The 16,400-nt window shown below is 39.9% G+C and overlaps 1 protein-coding gene across 10 annotated transcripts in view; it reads right to left on the minus strand.

Annotated features, from left to right (window-relative positions):
- The window catches only part of POC5 (POC5 centriolar protein), a 39,873-nt gene extending 25,123 nt beyond the window's left edge, over positions 1-14,750 (minus strand). For 2 of the 10 annotated variants that reach the window (XM_047778134.1, XM_047778125.1), the window contains exons 1-5: positions 14,641-14,738; positions 14,058-14,253; positions 11,055-11,150; positions 2,539-2,680; positions 283-369 (exon numbers count right to left, since the gene is read on the minus strand). In XM_047778134.1, coding sequence (XP_047634090.1) covers positions 283-369; positions 2,539-2,680; positions 11,055-11,138 — 313 coding nt within the window. In that variant the 5' untranslated portion in view covers positions 11,139-11,150; positions 14,058-14,253; positions 14,641-14,738. Of the gene's footprint in view, positions 1-282; positions 370-2,538; positions 2,681-11,054; positions 11,153-12,968; positions 13,027-14,057; positions 14,254-14,426 lie in introns of those variants that run through there. The other 8 variants (XM_047778132.1, XM_047778130.1, XM_047778128.1 and 5 more) reach the window with 8 other exon arrangements.
- Positions 14,751-16,400: the final 1,650 nt, after the last annotated feature.

Below are 16,400 nucleotides of genomic sequence, written 5' to 3' on the forward strand. Positions count from 1 at the left end.
ATTGAACAAACTATCTGATATTCCATTAAATCTTTTAAAATATATGTCCTCTAACCTAGCCATTAAAAAATGCCACACATTATACTGACTTAACCTGTCTTAATTGTACTATTTTGGCATCTTACAAAATTATTTTAAATAGCATTACTTAATAAATTAGCAATAATAGCATTTAAAAATCCTGCCAATATGATGAAATTATTTCCCCTTACTACATGTATAATATTTACCAGAGAACAAAATATTATATATTAATAAAAACAAGCTAAGGAAACATCATACCATCAGTCTTTGAATGACCTGAAATATTTAAATCACATCCTTTTCCAACTTCCATCCTTGTTTCTCTTACTGCAGGACTATTTTCTGCTGAAAAGAAAGGTTTTTCTTTTAATTAAACCTAATCAGTCTTACATAAAATGCCTAATCACACATACCTAATTTAGGAAGGTAGCTGTACATAAGAATGATTTTAGAACAAGGAAAATACAATATGCTAGGGATATAGGAACATTAAGACAAAGAATAAGTGAGTTCCCATTGTGGTGCAGCAGAAACGAATCCGACTAGTATTCATGAGGATGAGGGTTTGATCCCTGGCCTCACTCAGTGGGTTAGGTATTCAGCGTTGCTATGAGCTGTGGCGTAGGTCACAGAATCGGCTTGGATCCCACATTGCCATGGCTGTGGTACAGGCTGTCAGCTGCAGCTGCAATTCAATCCCTATGCTGGGAACATCTACATGCCATGCCACAGGTGTAGCCCTAAATAGCAAAAAAAAAAAGAAAAAACCTGAGATCCAAAAAAGAAAAAAGTCTTATTGCACCATTAATAGGCTCAATTCACCCAACAAATATGATAAAAGAGATTTCTGTCTACTAGTGGCATTCAGTTGACACCAAGAGAGATTTTAGACCTTAGAAAAACTGTCCTATCCTACAACACTGGAAATTTCTGGGACCTGCTGCTTTTTACTAGCTGCAATCAAACTAAAGTGACAGTAGTTTTCCTAAATTGGGACTTCCTTATTTCTACCTCCTTTAGTCAAATACATGGAAAAGGAAACTAGGAAAAACCTCACAAGGATGGCTACTGAGAGAGGCTTATAGATACTCTGTTAACTTCAATACACCCCATTTATACCAAGCTAGGGATATGCCAGGAGTAGAGAGGATGGGATGATAAATTTATAGACCTACCTAACCAAGTCTGTGTGTGGACTGGGATATCTAAATTCACTGCATGCTGTATGCTTAGATGTCATACCCTTTTTGGAAGGGGCAGGGCATTCATTAGCAAATTACTAACTTAAATGCCAGAAAAGACCAGGGTTTTAGATCCCAAGTGACTGCTATGAGAGAGTATTCAGCACTTTGGGTTTGCTCAGTAGAACTGCATGCTGGAATCAAAACATGGTCAAGATCACTGATGTAGAATGACTACATTCAAGGGCCTATCTCTTGAAGATCAACAAAATTTAGGCAGAAAATGTTCAGTGTTAGTATGTTTCAGTGTTAGAATATACATGTTGTGAGGTTCTGTCTGTTGATCCAGTGCAGTAAGCTGAGGAGCAATAAAAACTCCAAGTCTACAGACGGTGGGAGAAGAACAACAGACGTTAAGGCTGTGACCTCTGAGTAGGCTGTGCCATGTGCTTCTAGGAGGGAGCCTTGGAGTTATGCCTATTGTTGATCACTGTCCATCATCAGGGCTGCTTGAGGATGACGGTGCCCCTTGAAAAAAATACTGATTTTGAGTGAGCTGTCTAGGATCTTATAGTTGACTGAATAAGGGACAGGTAAAAGGAGCTTTATTTATCTGACTTTCATCTTTCACTCATTTATCTATCAACACACATCCTGGTTTGCATTAGTTCTCAATTCTGTCAGTGATACAGTTCAAAGATGGGTTCACCTTTGTGGTGACAAGCCAAAGAGTCCTCTAGGCTCATATAAATACTGCTGACCAAGTCCTAGCACAAGGTTCATGACTTTAAGGGCTTCTGAGGGCCATCTATGGACCATCTTCAATTTGAGGTTTGGGCATTTAGTTTCCAATCAATGTCTCCTGCCATAAAATCACTATAACAAGTGCAGAGATGCAACATCCTACACTAAGAGACAGTGTTGCTTTCGTTGGGTCCTTTTCGTAGTTGTATGTAGCCTAATACTTTTCGTTCTACTAGGGTAAGGAATGCTACGGCTAATAGGATTGGGACAACAAGACTTAGGATATTAACTATGAACACGCTATGAGGGAGAGGAATTGAACCTCTGGTAATAAAGGTTTAAGTTTTACGCAATTACCGGTCTCTGCCACCCTTAATTTTATTGCTTTTCATAAAACAGTCATTTGAGGTTCAAATAAAAATCCAACTGTTATATAAGAAAAACATTAAAATGTAAAATTCCCCTCAGATGACAGTGTTACATAACACTGATGAGAAGAATCGCTGAAGAGGTATTCTCACAGTTATAAGTCAATAGCATTAATAAGCTCAATAACAAATTAAGAGACATCTTTAAAAATATACATAACCTTGATTTTGAAGAATATCATCAATTACAGTAGGAATTCTAGTATCTGGCACCACTTCTCCCTTAGAATGAGAGGGCTGTAAAGCACTTGATTCAATAGTTGGAGTCACTACAGCATAACGAAGCAGTTCTTCATACTCTTCCTATGAGAAGCCAACAATAAATAATGTATTATATCTTTGTCACAATGGACACTCAGGCAAAAGAAAGGTAAAGGCACAAAAATGTTCTCTGCTTTAGTTCCCAAATAGTATTCCCAAGTAATAGTAAGGAGTGTGTACTTTTGATCTATGTTTTTCATTTATCATCACTTATTACTCTATTGTAGTAAGTAAAATTAAAAGAAAATCAAACAAGTAAGCAATCTAAAAAACATACCTACCCAAATTTCTTCCAATGATAACACCTTCAGCATGTTAATTTAAAACTGGCACAAAGATTATCTAGAGCAGTTCCCTGAAGCCAGTCAACATTTATAACACACAAGAGCCCTCTCTCAACGGGCAGCGGCTTACAGGTGGGAAAAGACAAAGCCATTCCTCCGCTTTTTGGAAATTTAATTCTAAGTTGCTCCCAAAGGCTTCACAACAAGAAGGTCTAGGGATGAAAAGTAATTTTGGCTCTGGTCAGCCCCTGCCTCATCCAGTTCTACAATGACTGAGTCTCTTTTCATATATACGCATGGAAAAAGCATAACGGAATATTGGAAGAGAAAGAATACTGAAGATAAAAAAAGAGAACATGAATGTCAACCTGTTTGATTCTACCTGCTGCTCACAGCATGGCACATAAGAAAGGAAGATAAAAAAACGCAGGTCACAAAGCACAGATCTTATAGGAATATTCCTCAAGTTTGAAAAAAAAAAAAAAATAGGGGAGTGTTCCCATCGTGGCTCAGCAGGAACCTGACTAGCATCCATGAGGATGCAGGTTCAATCCCTGGCCTCACTCAGTGGGTTAAGGATCTGGTGTTGCTGTGGCTGTGGTGTAGGCCAGCAGCAATAGGGGTCTCTGATTAGACCCCTAGCCTGGGAACCTCCATATGCCATGGGAGCGGCCCTAAAAAGACAAAAAAACAAAAACAAAAAACAAAAAACTGGAATTCCCTAATATAGATACTTAGATATTTGTGTAGAAAAATCAAAAAATTCTGAAAGTGAAGTGAAAAATATTCTGGAATTTAGTCTCTGTTCAAAAGGGGTTGGTCACTGATGCGACAGATACTCCTATTAAGGAGGAGTAATTTCTTCGAGTCTCCTAGCATGGACCCAGAAAATGTTTTTGCATTAAAAATTGTGGGAAGGTTTTCAAAAACATGAAATGCCATTGTTCTAAAGAATTATTTACTCTTCATTTTTCTCCATAAAAAGTTTAGGTCAGATATAGAAAATTCCATTATCACTTCATTAGTCCTGTCTTATTATTTGATTTACTTTCAAGATGAAGATAACTGATGCTCAAAACTATCTCCTTGAAGTATCATAGTAAATATGTGCTGAAATGAATTTATAGAGATTCATTCTAAGTCAAAGGAATAACCCTACTTTCAATAAGACCATGATGATAAGGTATAGGTATTTGAAAATTAACAACCCTTTTTCCCTATGGTCTTCTATGAGTAAGAATATTTAATCATCTAAACACACTCAACTTTCCAGCCATGACTATATCATAGTTAGCTGAAATAAGTCTCTTGATATTTCCCAACAGAACAGATGTTTTAAGTACAAAGTTCTAAAGTCAGAACTGCCTTGTAGACTGTGTAAGCAGTCTATAAGTCTAAGTAAATATCAATGTATTTCACAATAGTTTCCAAGAAGGTATTTCAGAGAATCCACAATGTTCAATTCGAATTTCATTTTAAAGTGATTTAACTCTTTTTAAAAAAAACAATAAAAGGAGCATGCACTATCACAAGTACATTATACACTAAATTTTAATAGGCCAGAAAACATAAATTCTTAAATTTGTTTGTTGGCTGGAATAAAGCTGCTTCTGTCAGTGATGTCAAATTCTTGTAAATGTGTCATAGATTGGAAAGGCTGTAGTTTGGCACAAGTTTATTTTGTAACTTCATACTTGCTGCAGTAAATTGCATGAGTACACAATTATGACACGTGTGGGCTACGTCCATCACCAATCACTCAAATTCAAGCACATCTCATGGGGTCAGGCTCTCCTTTGACACAGAATAATGAGCTGTGCAGTAGCAAATGACTTCATAACACATCACTGGCACTTTAAGTTTGAGGCAAATATTTCCTATCCATTATGTTTTATGTTTTGGATCTTTTTTTTTTTTTTCCTTTTCTTTTTATAGCCGCACCTATAGCATATGGAAGTTCCTAGGCAAGGGGTCAAATCAGAGCTTCAGCTGCCGTCCTATGCCACAGCTACAGCAACCATGGATCTGAGCTGCATCTGTGACCTAAGTGACAGCTTGCCACAATGCCAGGTCCTTAACCCACTGAGCGAGGGCAGGGATCAAACCTGCAGCCTCACGGACACTATGTCAGGTTCTTAAACCACTGAGCTACAATGGGAACTCCTCAAATCAGTTTAGTTGAATATGAGATTGCTATTAAAGAGCTACCATTCCTAAGAGTTCCTCTGTGGCACAGCTGTTTAAGGACCTCGTGCTGTCATGCTGTGGCTCGAGTCGCTGCTCTGACACGGGTTTGATCCCTGGTCTGGGAACTTCCACATGCCTTGAGTGTGGCCAAGGGGGAAAAAAAAAAAAGCCACTGTTTCAACTACTTATATTTAGAATCAGAACTTTCTTGATACTATGTAACCCAAACAAAATATAGAATTAAATTGGATACTTAGGCCTGTAAAACTGTACCAGCCTTCTAATATCCCTTGATTTCAAATGTACATTTATCAAGGCAGTTTCTTTGTTTTTGCTAACTGCTTTTATGAGAAGTAAATGTCATAAACTTGAATTTATGAAATCAAACTATACAACTGTAGTTCTGCTTTAATTTTTTATATTGAAATTTGAAGTAAAACTGTTTGAAAAAAGGGTGTATGCTGGTAGGTGACTGAAGACTGCTAGTCTTTAGGGTAATTAAATGTAAAGGAGTGACTTGGTTTCAGTTTCAACCTTGATTTCATATTTAACAGACTACTTATATGCAGTAAATTTTAATTACAGCGAATACTGATTTTTACATATATTAAGGTTAGCAACAGGAGAGAAATAGAGATACTGCAAGGAGAGCACTGCTAGAAAACTCAATCATCAGAATCTTCATATTGCTAGAGTCAACCCCTTTGTCAGTAATGTCCCTTTCCTGACAGTAAACACATCCCTGAGTTTTAAACTGACATTTCCTCCTAGAAAGAGTCAGTACTTCACATAATGGTTATCACTGAGGTAGAAGGCTCTTCTTAGGAAAAAAAAAAAATCATTTAGAGCATCAGAGATATATTTAATTTTTATGTTAACAAAAACAACTGTAAGTCTTTAAATAGATTTAAATAGCCTGAAGCTTACACTTCCTGAACCATATCAGTTTTCTAGTCACTAGCCTAAAAGGAAATTCCCATATGGTTTGATAAATTGAGGCCATACACAAGATATTTCACTGGTTCTTCTCACCTTGAATGTATGAATCAGTCCTAATGAGTTGTCAAAATATATAAAATTTTAAGTGCAGTAACTTCCTACGGTAGAGAGGCTAACAGTCCAGCAACATCCATTTCCCCTTTATTCCTTTAAGTTAATAAACCACGGGGACTGACCTAGGCAAATGGCCATCCAATGACATTTCTCAGTCTCCCTTGCAAGCAGGTATGTGTGGCCAAAAGATCTGGTCTATGGGATTTGAATGGAAATCATGTGTACAACTTCAGATCAAGTCCTTAAAAAGGAAGCTTATGCTTCCTATTCATCTCTTCCAATGGGCGAGGGGTTATAGTGAGCCAGGACCTGACAATGCAAACACAGTCAATTCCTAGGGCAGGGAGGGCAGAGCAACAGGAGAGAAAAGACAGGGTTCTCAGATAACCACAAGGCTAGGTATCAGCTCAGATTTTTATGAGAGAGAATCAAACTTTAAGCCACTCACATAAATCATTCTTGGTTCCTGTTAAAGCAGCCAAAACAACATCCCAGTATAATTTGCAAACAGCAAATGCAAACTTTTTACCTTGACAAGGAACATAAAAAAGTGTGGCTCTTGTGGACTGAATTTTTGTTTCCCCCAAATTCACATGGTGAAACCCTAATGCCCCCAGTGTGACTATATTCAAAGATGGGGTCTTTAAGGAAGCAATTACATAATTAAGGTTAAATGAAGTCATTAGGATGGGGTACTGATCTGAAGGAACAAAGAGATCTCTCTCTCTCCCTGCACACATATACCAAGGAAAGGCCAAAAGAAGGGGGCTGTCTGCAAGCCAGGAAGAGAGCCCTCATCAGAAATTGACCCTGTCAGATCTTGATCTGGTACTCCTAGGATCCAGAACTGTGAGAAAATAAATTTTTGTCTAAACCACAGTGTCTACAGTATTTTGTTATGATGGCAGGAAAAGGTTAATACAGTGGCTATCTCATATTTTTATTTTGATGTCAATTAACTTAGCATCTTATGCCTCTGTAAGCAATTATAACTTAGATGTAGCCAAATCAGCTCTGCTCAGTTAGTTCATTATCATATGAATAAACTGTACCTCTAGGAATGGAGGGGAAGTAGAAGTCAGAGACTTGACTTGTGGCTTCCCTAGTTTGACCTCTGATAAGGGAGAAAGATCCAAACATGTATTTCCAAGTTCCTACAATAATCAGTATGAGTTAGAGGGGATGTAAGTAGGTATACATTAATAGTGTTCAATGTACATATATATTTTAACTTACTTTAAGGAAAAAATTCAAAAATAAGTTATTTAAGCAACTATTTTAGCTTCATATATGTAGATACAGGACAAATGGGTTATTTTTTAAGGATCGAAATGAATAATATTGTCTTTCTTAACTGTCAAAGATAACTTGTCTTAAGGTCAAGAAGAATCCTCAAGTAACAACCAAAGCTTGTAATTTTGCCCCCCACAACCCTGGCCCCTGCCAATAGCTGGACTGATGTGACCCTAAAATATAGCTGAACCCATGCATACCAGGGCAGTCAGGGCAAGTGGCCGATATTTTGGGGTTGTGCTTAAAGGAAGTTATCAGTGTATTATAAGCACTATGGATGCTGCCCATCCTTTGGCATTTATCATCTACCCTGAGACACCACCTCACACCAGTCAGAATGGCCTTCATTAATAAGTCCACAAATAACAAGTGCTGGAGGGGGTGTGGAGAAAAGGGAAAGGGAACCCTCCTGCACTGTTGGTTGGAATGTAAGCTGGTACAACCACTATGGAGATACCTTCAAAATCTATACATAGAACTACCATATGATCCAGCAATCCCACTCTTGGGTATATATACAGACAAAACTTTACTTTTTTTTTTTTTTTTGTCTTTTCGCCTTTTTCTAGGGCCACTCCTGTGGCATATGGAGGTTCCCAGGCTAGGGGTCTAATTGGAGCTGTAGCCGCCAGCCTATGCCAGAGCCACAGCAACTTGGGATCTGAGCCGCGTCTGCAACCTACACCACAGCTTACGGCAACCCTGGATCATCAACCCACTGAGCAAGGCCAGGGATGGAACCCGCAACCTCATGGTTCCTAGTTGGATTCATTTACTACTGTGCCACAACAGGAACTCCCAGACAAAACTTTTCTTAAAAAAGACACATGCACCCGCATGTTCATTGCAGCTCTAGTCACAATAGCCAAGGCATGGAAACAACCCAAATGTCCATTAACAGACGATTGGATTAGGAAGATGTGGTTTATATACATAATGGAATACTACTCAGCCATATAAAAGAATGAAATAATGCCATTTGCAGCAACTTTGTGGATGGAACTAGAGACTCATACTGAGTGAAGTAGGACAGAAAGAGAAAGACAAATACCATATGATATCACTCATATCTGGCATCTAGTATACAGCACAAATGAACCTTTCCACAGAAAAGAAAATCATGGACTTGGAGAATAGACTTGTGGTTGCCCAGGGGGGAGGGCTTGCGGATTTGGGGTTAACAGATGCAAACTATTGCCTTTGGAATGGATTAACAATGAGATCCTGCTGTGTAGCACTGAGAACTATGTCTAGATACTTACAATGCAGCATGACAATGGGAGAAAAAATTTATGTATATATGTATGTGTAACTGGGTTCCCATGCTGTATAGTGGGGAAAAAAAAAAGAGTGTTGGGGGAAATAACAATAAAAAATATATTTAAAAAAAAGACACAAAAACAATTTTATGAAGCATTCACATAACTGAGACAGTAATAAAAATGTCCTTAAGAGCAATACCAATTTACAAGGGGCTTTTGCATTAAGTGTTTGGTTTTACATATTTATTATATACGTAAATTACATCATTATTTTATTTTATTTTATTTTCAACAACATTTTTGGTATTTATATCTTGAAATGTTTCCAGTAAAGGAATATGGGCAGGTTTTCAACTGTAATCAAGAACCAGTAGGGTCTTAAGTTGAGGGTTACTAAAAACAGAACCTCAGGTGGGGCAATATTCTAAGCAGGTGACCAATAACACAAAATGATTTCTTGCAGGTCTAAAATATTCTTGCCCCTCCTTTTCTTAAAATTCTACTCCAGAGATTTCTTTCAGTATAAACTTTGTTTTTTGACAAATTGATAACTTGAGATCTTAGAAGGTGTAAACATTTTAGTATTAAAGTTTTCTCGACCCAACAATTAGAATGTGTGGGTCCCCTGCCCACAAGCAATCTGACACCATTTGGGGGCCCTACAATCCAACTCAATTGTGATACTATCCACCAGATTCCACGGGTTAAGGATTAATCCCACAAGATTGCCCTCCCCTACCCCATGACTTCAGATGCCAGTTGCAAGTCCAGGTTGCTACTTCTGCTTCTGACCAGCCAGCTACAGACTGGAGGTTCCAAAGACCCCCTTCTTGGGCTTGAGTAATTTGCTAGAGGGTTTGCAGAAAAACATATGATTCACTGGATTGCTAGCTTATTATGAAGGGATATAATCCTGGGACAGCCAGATGCAAGAGGTACATAAGGTAAGGTATGAGGAAGTGGCACAGGGCTTCCATGCCTTTCCCAGGAGGCCAGTCAGCCAGCACATCCATGTGATCACCAACCCGGAAACTCTTTGAACCCTCTCCCTTTGGGTTTTTATGGGGGCTTCAATACATAAGCAGGATGGTTTAAATCAATAGCCACTGGTAATTGATTCAATCTCTGGACTTTCTCCTTTTCGCTGAGATCAGGGAGGTGTGGTGGAAAGTTCCAACTGTCTAATCACAGGGTTGGCTCTCCTAGCAACCAGTCCCCATCCTTAGGTGGGGTTCAAACATCACTTATCAACATAACGAAAGACACCTGCATTCTCACTAGTTAGGAAATTGCAATAGTTTCAGGAGCTCTGGGCTAGATACAGGACAAAAACCTAATATATATTTATTACAAATCACAACAGCACAGGCATAAATGTGTCCATCAGTTCTCTCTTGAAGGAATTTTGGCTATAGCAAAGATGAAGGGTGCAGGAAAGCATGGTCTCCTAAAAAGAAAGCACTAAATGGGAGAGGTACCATCCAAAAGGAAGACAAAGATGAAGTATCTACGTCGCAATCCCAGACTACTTTTACTCTAAGAAATATTTACAGATACTTTTCTAATAGTTTCCCAATTCCTATACCTGTAATTTCAATTAAAGGAACACATTTCTTTCATAAAACATTTCCCTAAAGCCTCTGTCGTATATACAGGGCCAATAACAAGTGACTCTAATGAGGTGTCAATGTATCATCCAGCTTTTCCCCTCTTAGGTGATATAACTATAAAATCCAAGATATACTGTGTCAGTATTCTCTCATGGAAATCTACTATAGAAATCTGAATCCATATTTTTTGATAAAACATTTAGGATTAAATTTAAAACACTTCGTATAAAAGCCACACCTTCTGTGGTCCATGTACCTGTCACTGTCCAGGTTCCAGGCAGCAACAGGTGCTGAATGTTGTGGTAACAGGGACCAGAACCAAGAGTGGAACACTGGGGGAATCTGGGGCCCCAGAACTCTGGATTGGCTTGATGTTGTGTTAATTTGCATTAAAGTGAAAGCAGCATTCATGAAAGAAAACCACCATGAGAAAATTTCAAGAAAAAATGTTTCTTGAGATTTTCAGCTTCTCCTCTCTTTGTGTTGTGTGAAGCCTTTGCACAAAGAACCCTGGAAGAGTTCATGATTATTTTCTTAAAGAGTAATTAAAACAGTATAAGGTATTTCCCAAAGTTTGATATTATTATAATTTGATATACATTATATACACATTATAATTATAAATGTGAATGGTGTGAATGAATGAAAAATGTATTCTGAGTTTTACCTCATATTATCATTTTGTTGAAATAAATAAGTCATGACAAATTTAGACATGTCTTCCTACCTGAAGATCTGAAGAGACAGAACTGCCTCGGTCGGAGTCATTACGTAAAACCGGAGGTGAGCCTCTTTCCTCATCAGATGACATTCTGTACAAATACTATAAAACAAGTGAAGACAAGTTTAGATTGTTTTTTTTCCAATATTTAAAACTAAAATAAAATGTTTTCTAAATATATATATGTGTGTATGTACATGGCTACCCTGGAAACAATAATCATTCAATATGCTAAAACCATTCAATGTATTGAATAGTCACAGAGAAAAATCACTGGGCAAGAAAATATAAAGACTCAATTCCTAACTAGTGAGTTTATAATGCAGTCAAGGAAATGAAACAAATTAATGAAAGGTTAAAATCAGAAGCTCCTCAGAAAAAAGCCATGGTGAGTGCTGTTGAGAATAAGAGAGGGTGATCACTGCTCAACAATGTGTGCTGACCTGGGCACTGTGCCCTTTCTTTGAGATATGGAACCAAGAGAGAAAGAACAATTTGTGCAAATTCTCTGTGTGGGGAACTGACCTTTTGGCGATATTATTTTGAGAAAGGCAAGCCCGAGTGCCTGGCTAGCTCAGTTAGTAGAACATGAGACTCTTAAGAAAAGCAAGACTAAACACAACAATAGATTTTAATACCATGTACAGAAGAATTGTTTAGAGTCTTAACCAACAAAGTAAATAATAATGAAAGTACTTTAAGTAACAAGTACAAAAATTCTTTAAAAGACAAATGGTACTAGTCAAACTGTTTGAACTCCAGTTATATGTAAGACACTGATGAGAAAGGTAAGATAGAGAAGTTTTTACTCTCAAGAACCTTAGTGTCTACACAAAGGCCAGACATGTAGATAATTTGAATGATGAAAAAAAAAGATGTTAGATCCTAAAACAACAGAGACACAAAGTAGGGAGACTGGAGTAGCCTTTTTCATGGGATGGAATGGTGAGAGTGTGAGGAAGTGGGAATAGAGGACCCAAGTGTTGAGACCTGACAGACAGAGAAAAGATTTAAGGATATGCAAGGCGGCAGAGCAGCATGTGCAAAGGCACAGAGTCATGGACACATGTGCCAGGAACTGCAACTACTTTGTGAGGCTGAAGCAAAGGGTGCAAAGCAAGGTTTAGCTAAGGCTAAAATGGGAAAGGAGCAAGCAGCCAGATCATGGGAAATCACAATTGTGTCACATTAAAAGGTTTGTCTTTCTTCTGAGAGAAGTTACTCAAGCCTTAAACAAGTCATAATATGATTAGGCTTGTCTTTCAGAAAGATTACTCTGGCAGGTTTCAGGATGGTTTTCAGAGGTGGGATACTGAAGAAAGGAGAGCAACTGAGAGCCAGTAGCAGTCATCTAAGGGATAAATGTTCCCTTCGGCAGTAATTCAGGTGATAAATGGGGAGCTAAATCTAGGAGGCAGCAATGGGAAGTGGATGAAGGTATGACTGTGAGACAGTTATGGCAGGAGAAATTCGAGATTATGATTAATAATTGGCTAAGGGGTTAAAGGGAGGACTTGCTGATCTCTTCCAGACTGCTGGCTTGCAGCTAGATGGATGATAGCGCTAATCCCTAAGGAAAAGACTACAGGAAGACAAGCGGCTGGGAGGAAGAGTAATGGGCTCACTATCAGACTTGCTGAGTGTGAGGCGCCTCTGAGGCACTGAAGTGAGGCTATACGTGTGCAGTATCTGGCCACACTATATGCAAAGCACAACTCGAAGGGATGCCATTCACAGTGGCTTCAATATGAATGGTGCTCCCAGGGATTAAACAAGGTGGGAGCCCTGCATTGGAGTTATAGGTTGGAAATTCATTTTAAGGCATTGTCAGCGTAACGGGAACAGCTGAAAAAAAAGAGAGAAGGTAAGATCACCTATGAAAAGGAGTGTAAGAAAGAGTTCTTATTCTGAGATCCTTACCCCCAAACTGTATGCAACACTTTGGGCACAGGTGTATTTCTCAAGAAGAAGGATCCTCAGCTTCCAACATGTGTCCAGAAGGTACTATAATCCTAGTAGAGGACCACTACTGCAGCAAGAAGAGGATTAAAATCAGAGCCTCTAGATACTTAAAGGGAAAGTGAAGAGTCAGCAAAGACTGGGAAAGAAGTCAGAACAGTAGAACATCAAGAACAGCATCACAAAAGCTTCCTGGAGGGAGTGGTCAGAGATGAGGAAGAAAATGACAATCTGACAGAGTCCCTGAATTTGGCAATCAGGAAGTTGCTGGGGCACCTGCCTGAACAATTTTAGTGGAAAGTGGAATGATTCTCAATCCCAGTGGGCTGAAAATTAAGAGATGAAGAAGACACCAAAGTAGAAAGGGCAGACAGTGAAAAGTGTAATATTAGAATGGAAACAGGTTGGGGTGAGACTGAAAAGGAAATTTCAACTATGTTCAATGAGCATGACTGTGTAGAGACATGATTAAGTAAACTCAATCTCAGCCTGACTGACTTTAGTTAAGCCAATTAGCGAGGATAAAATAAGCACACACATCTGCAGCAAGGAATGGCTGCTTCACTGACTGCAAATCCACCACTGCGGTAACTTTGTCCTTTCTATTTCTATCCCTTCTTCCTTCAGGGTGTGTTTGTAGACTGGGTAGGGAGTAAGAAGGACGGTAGTTGGGGGTGCTCAATATTAAAAAAAAAACAAATGAGCTGAAAAGGATGTGAGACCTCAATGGCTTTCCGAATATAGATACTGCAGACACAAAACAATTACTGATTTTTGGAAAATATGCTATGTATCTTCCACCTGCCCTGCTTTGATGCCAACAAGGTATGACAGTTTATAACTCTACCAACAGTAGCACTTTTCTTACCGTTTCTACTTCAGAAATGAGGGGGGAAAAAAAAAAAAGCTTGTTTTAACGGTGGCCGACGTATCTGAGATTGATCACTAAATGTTCAGTATTCTCCAACCCGAAATATCAGAGACCACGAGATATAAAGTTCTGAGTGCTTCACTATTGCCAGAAAAATCAAATTACGTCGTGGTAATTACCTGGCAGCTGGGAGAGGCGGGGGTCCGGGAATTCAAATTAACTCCCAAGAGGCAGAGGAACAGTGAATTAACTTGAGAGCTGGCAGCAGGGTGACGTCCCTGAGTCCTCGACCAGTCCTAACTGGAGGCAGGCAGAGAGGGTGCGAAGGTCCTTCCCCACGTCGGAGTGGAGAGTAAAGGCACAGGGGAGAAGCAGCTGCGAGCAAGCAAAGGGTTCTAAGTTCTCTTCAATCATATTGCTACTAACCCGTGTTAATCAAATTCCTACCTAAAAGCAATAAAGCATTGGACATAATTATCCCCCGTCCCCCCCCCCCAATTTTAAATGGCCCGAACACATGACTGACTACTCTGTTAAACTCCAGGTACCCTCACTCTTGGATCTCTCTTCCTGAACACCTTGCAAGGAAAAACATCTCGACTTTGCCGCTCCGCATCACAGCTGAAGGGCCTGCGGCTGGGGCAGACGCCCCCAGCCCTGTCCTGTTCGATCCCCGGGAGCCGCAACCTCGGCCGAGGCCTCCTCCAGGGGCGCGGGGTCCGCCCGGGGCGCCGCTACCCACTGCCGCTGCTCTCCGCAAACCTGAACTTCTCCTTCAGTGTCCTCTCGCCGCGTTAGCCGCTGAAACAACAGCTAACTCAGCAGCTTCCTTAGCAGCAACCTGACAGTTTCAAACTGCAGTGAGGAAATAAGGACGGCCCTGCGCATTGGCCCAGAGCTTGAGCAACCTGCTGCCTGATTGGCCCGAGGGCCAGGGGCGGGGCTCCGGATGGTGGCGACCTGGAGAAGCCGGAATTAAGTTACTCTGGGAGAGCCCCGCCTCCAGCTCGCGCCGGATTTGAGGGGGCGGGCTCTTAGGGAGCCCCGCCCAGCGTTTGCGAGGCGGTGCTCAGTTAGGTTCTGAGGTGGCTTAGGGGGCAGGTTTTGTTAACGCCTGCGGAGCAGGGCTGAAGTCAGCTAGGGCGGTATGTAGTTGTCTTTCAATGATGCTCAGAGCTTATGCGTGAGGTCCTCGTGCGTATGAATCATCTGCGAACCTAGGTGGCCCTCAACAAGCACTGATCCCTACCTGCTTGCTGATTCCTTGGGTCTTGGTCTTGGGTAGGGCTAGGGAATCTGAATTTTAAAAAAGACCAACAGTGATTCTGATGCATAGGTCTGCGGACTATGCTTTAAGAAACTGCTGGGCTAGGTTTTACTGCTAACTTGAAACGTGTCAGACTGCCAGGCAAGCCCTTCTGGTGAAGAGAGTATCGGATCTTAGAATCATAAGTATATCCTGGCTCTACCACCGACTCACTGTCACCTTGGATAATGCCACCCACAGAAAAGTTTGTAGGGGGATTCAACGAGTTACTATATCTGAAATACCTACCATACAAACATCAAAAAAACTAATTTTCTGATTATATTGGTGCCTTAGGATCAAGATGGTAATGGGAATGCCTCAATCTGGAGAGCAAGTAATGAGACCCTGGTAAGTTTTTAGGATCTCTGTGTTATCTGGAGGATGAGGTATCTGTTTGGTTTCCTGTAGGTAGAAATGGCATAACGTGGGTCTCACCTACTTACCTGCTGGCAGAGCTAGACTTCTATTTATACAAGCAAAGAAATAAGAAGAGCACCAGCAGTGTCTTTGACATAAGAAACTTATAGTTCTTATGGTTTGCTTGTCCCCCCTACCTCTTTTCCATGCTTATTACAAATGCCAAATAAATACAAATTCACACCTTGTTCAAAAATCTTTTTTAATTGAATTGCCATATGTTGACCCCTTAACACTGGAATTGTTTCTGATCACCATCCTTATCCCCTCCTGCACTTGGCTCCACGTTTCTCCTCTCTATCCCTTTGGGAGGCGTGTTTCATAAAATGGGTAAGCCATCTCCATTCTTCTGTGAAGCTACATGCAGAAAGAGACAAACCTGTCTGGATGTCATGAATTTAGAACAGATTCTTTTCCCAAGATTCCTAGAAAGCGTAAACAATACATGTCCCCACTTAGAGGGAATGAAATGTACCAATTTCTGAGTTGAGATTTAAGACGTTAGTGAATGCTTTCTCTAAGCCTTCTCCTTCCCCTCTCTATTGGGCTGAATGATCATGTAGAATAGAACTCTGCCAGTTCTGTAATATAACAAAACAAACCAATTGTTTCTTTTTCCCCTTAAGTCACTGTATTTTGGGGGGCAATCTGTTACATCCATCCCTCCAACTAATACCACAGCTAGATCTATGTATATGGACATATGAATTTGTTGGGAAGCAATGTACGTGAAAGCACTTCGCAGTTCACTTTCTTAAGATCTGGTGTTTTATCTTCTTCAGGCATGAAGCTCAGA

The sequence above is a fragment of the Phacochoerus africanus genome, chromosome 4 (assembly GCF_016906955.1).
Source record: "Phacochoerus africanus isolate WHEZ1 chromosome 4, ROS_Pafr_v1, whole genome shotgun sequence".
In the NCBI taxonomy this organism is placed as follows: Eukaryota; Metazoa; Chordata; class Mammalia; order Artiodactyla; family Suidae; genus Phacochoerus; species Phacochoerus africanus.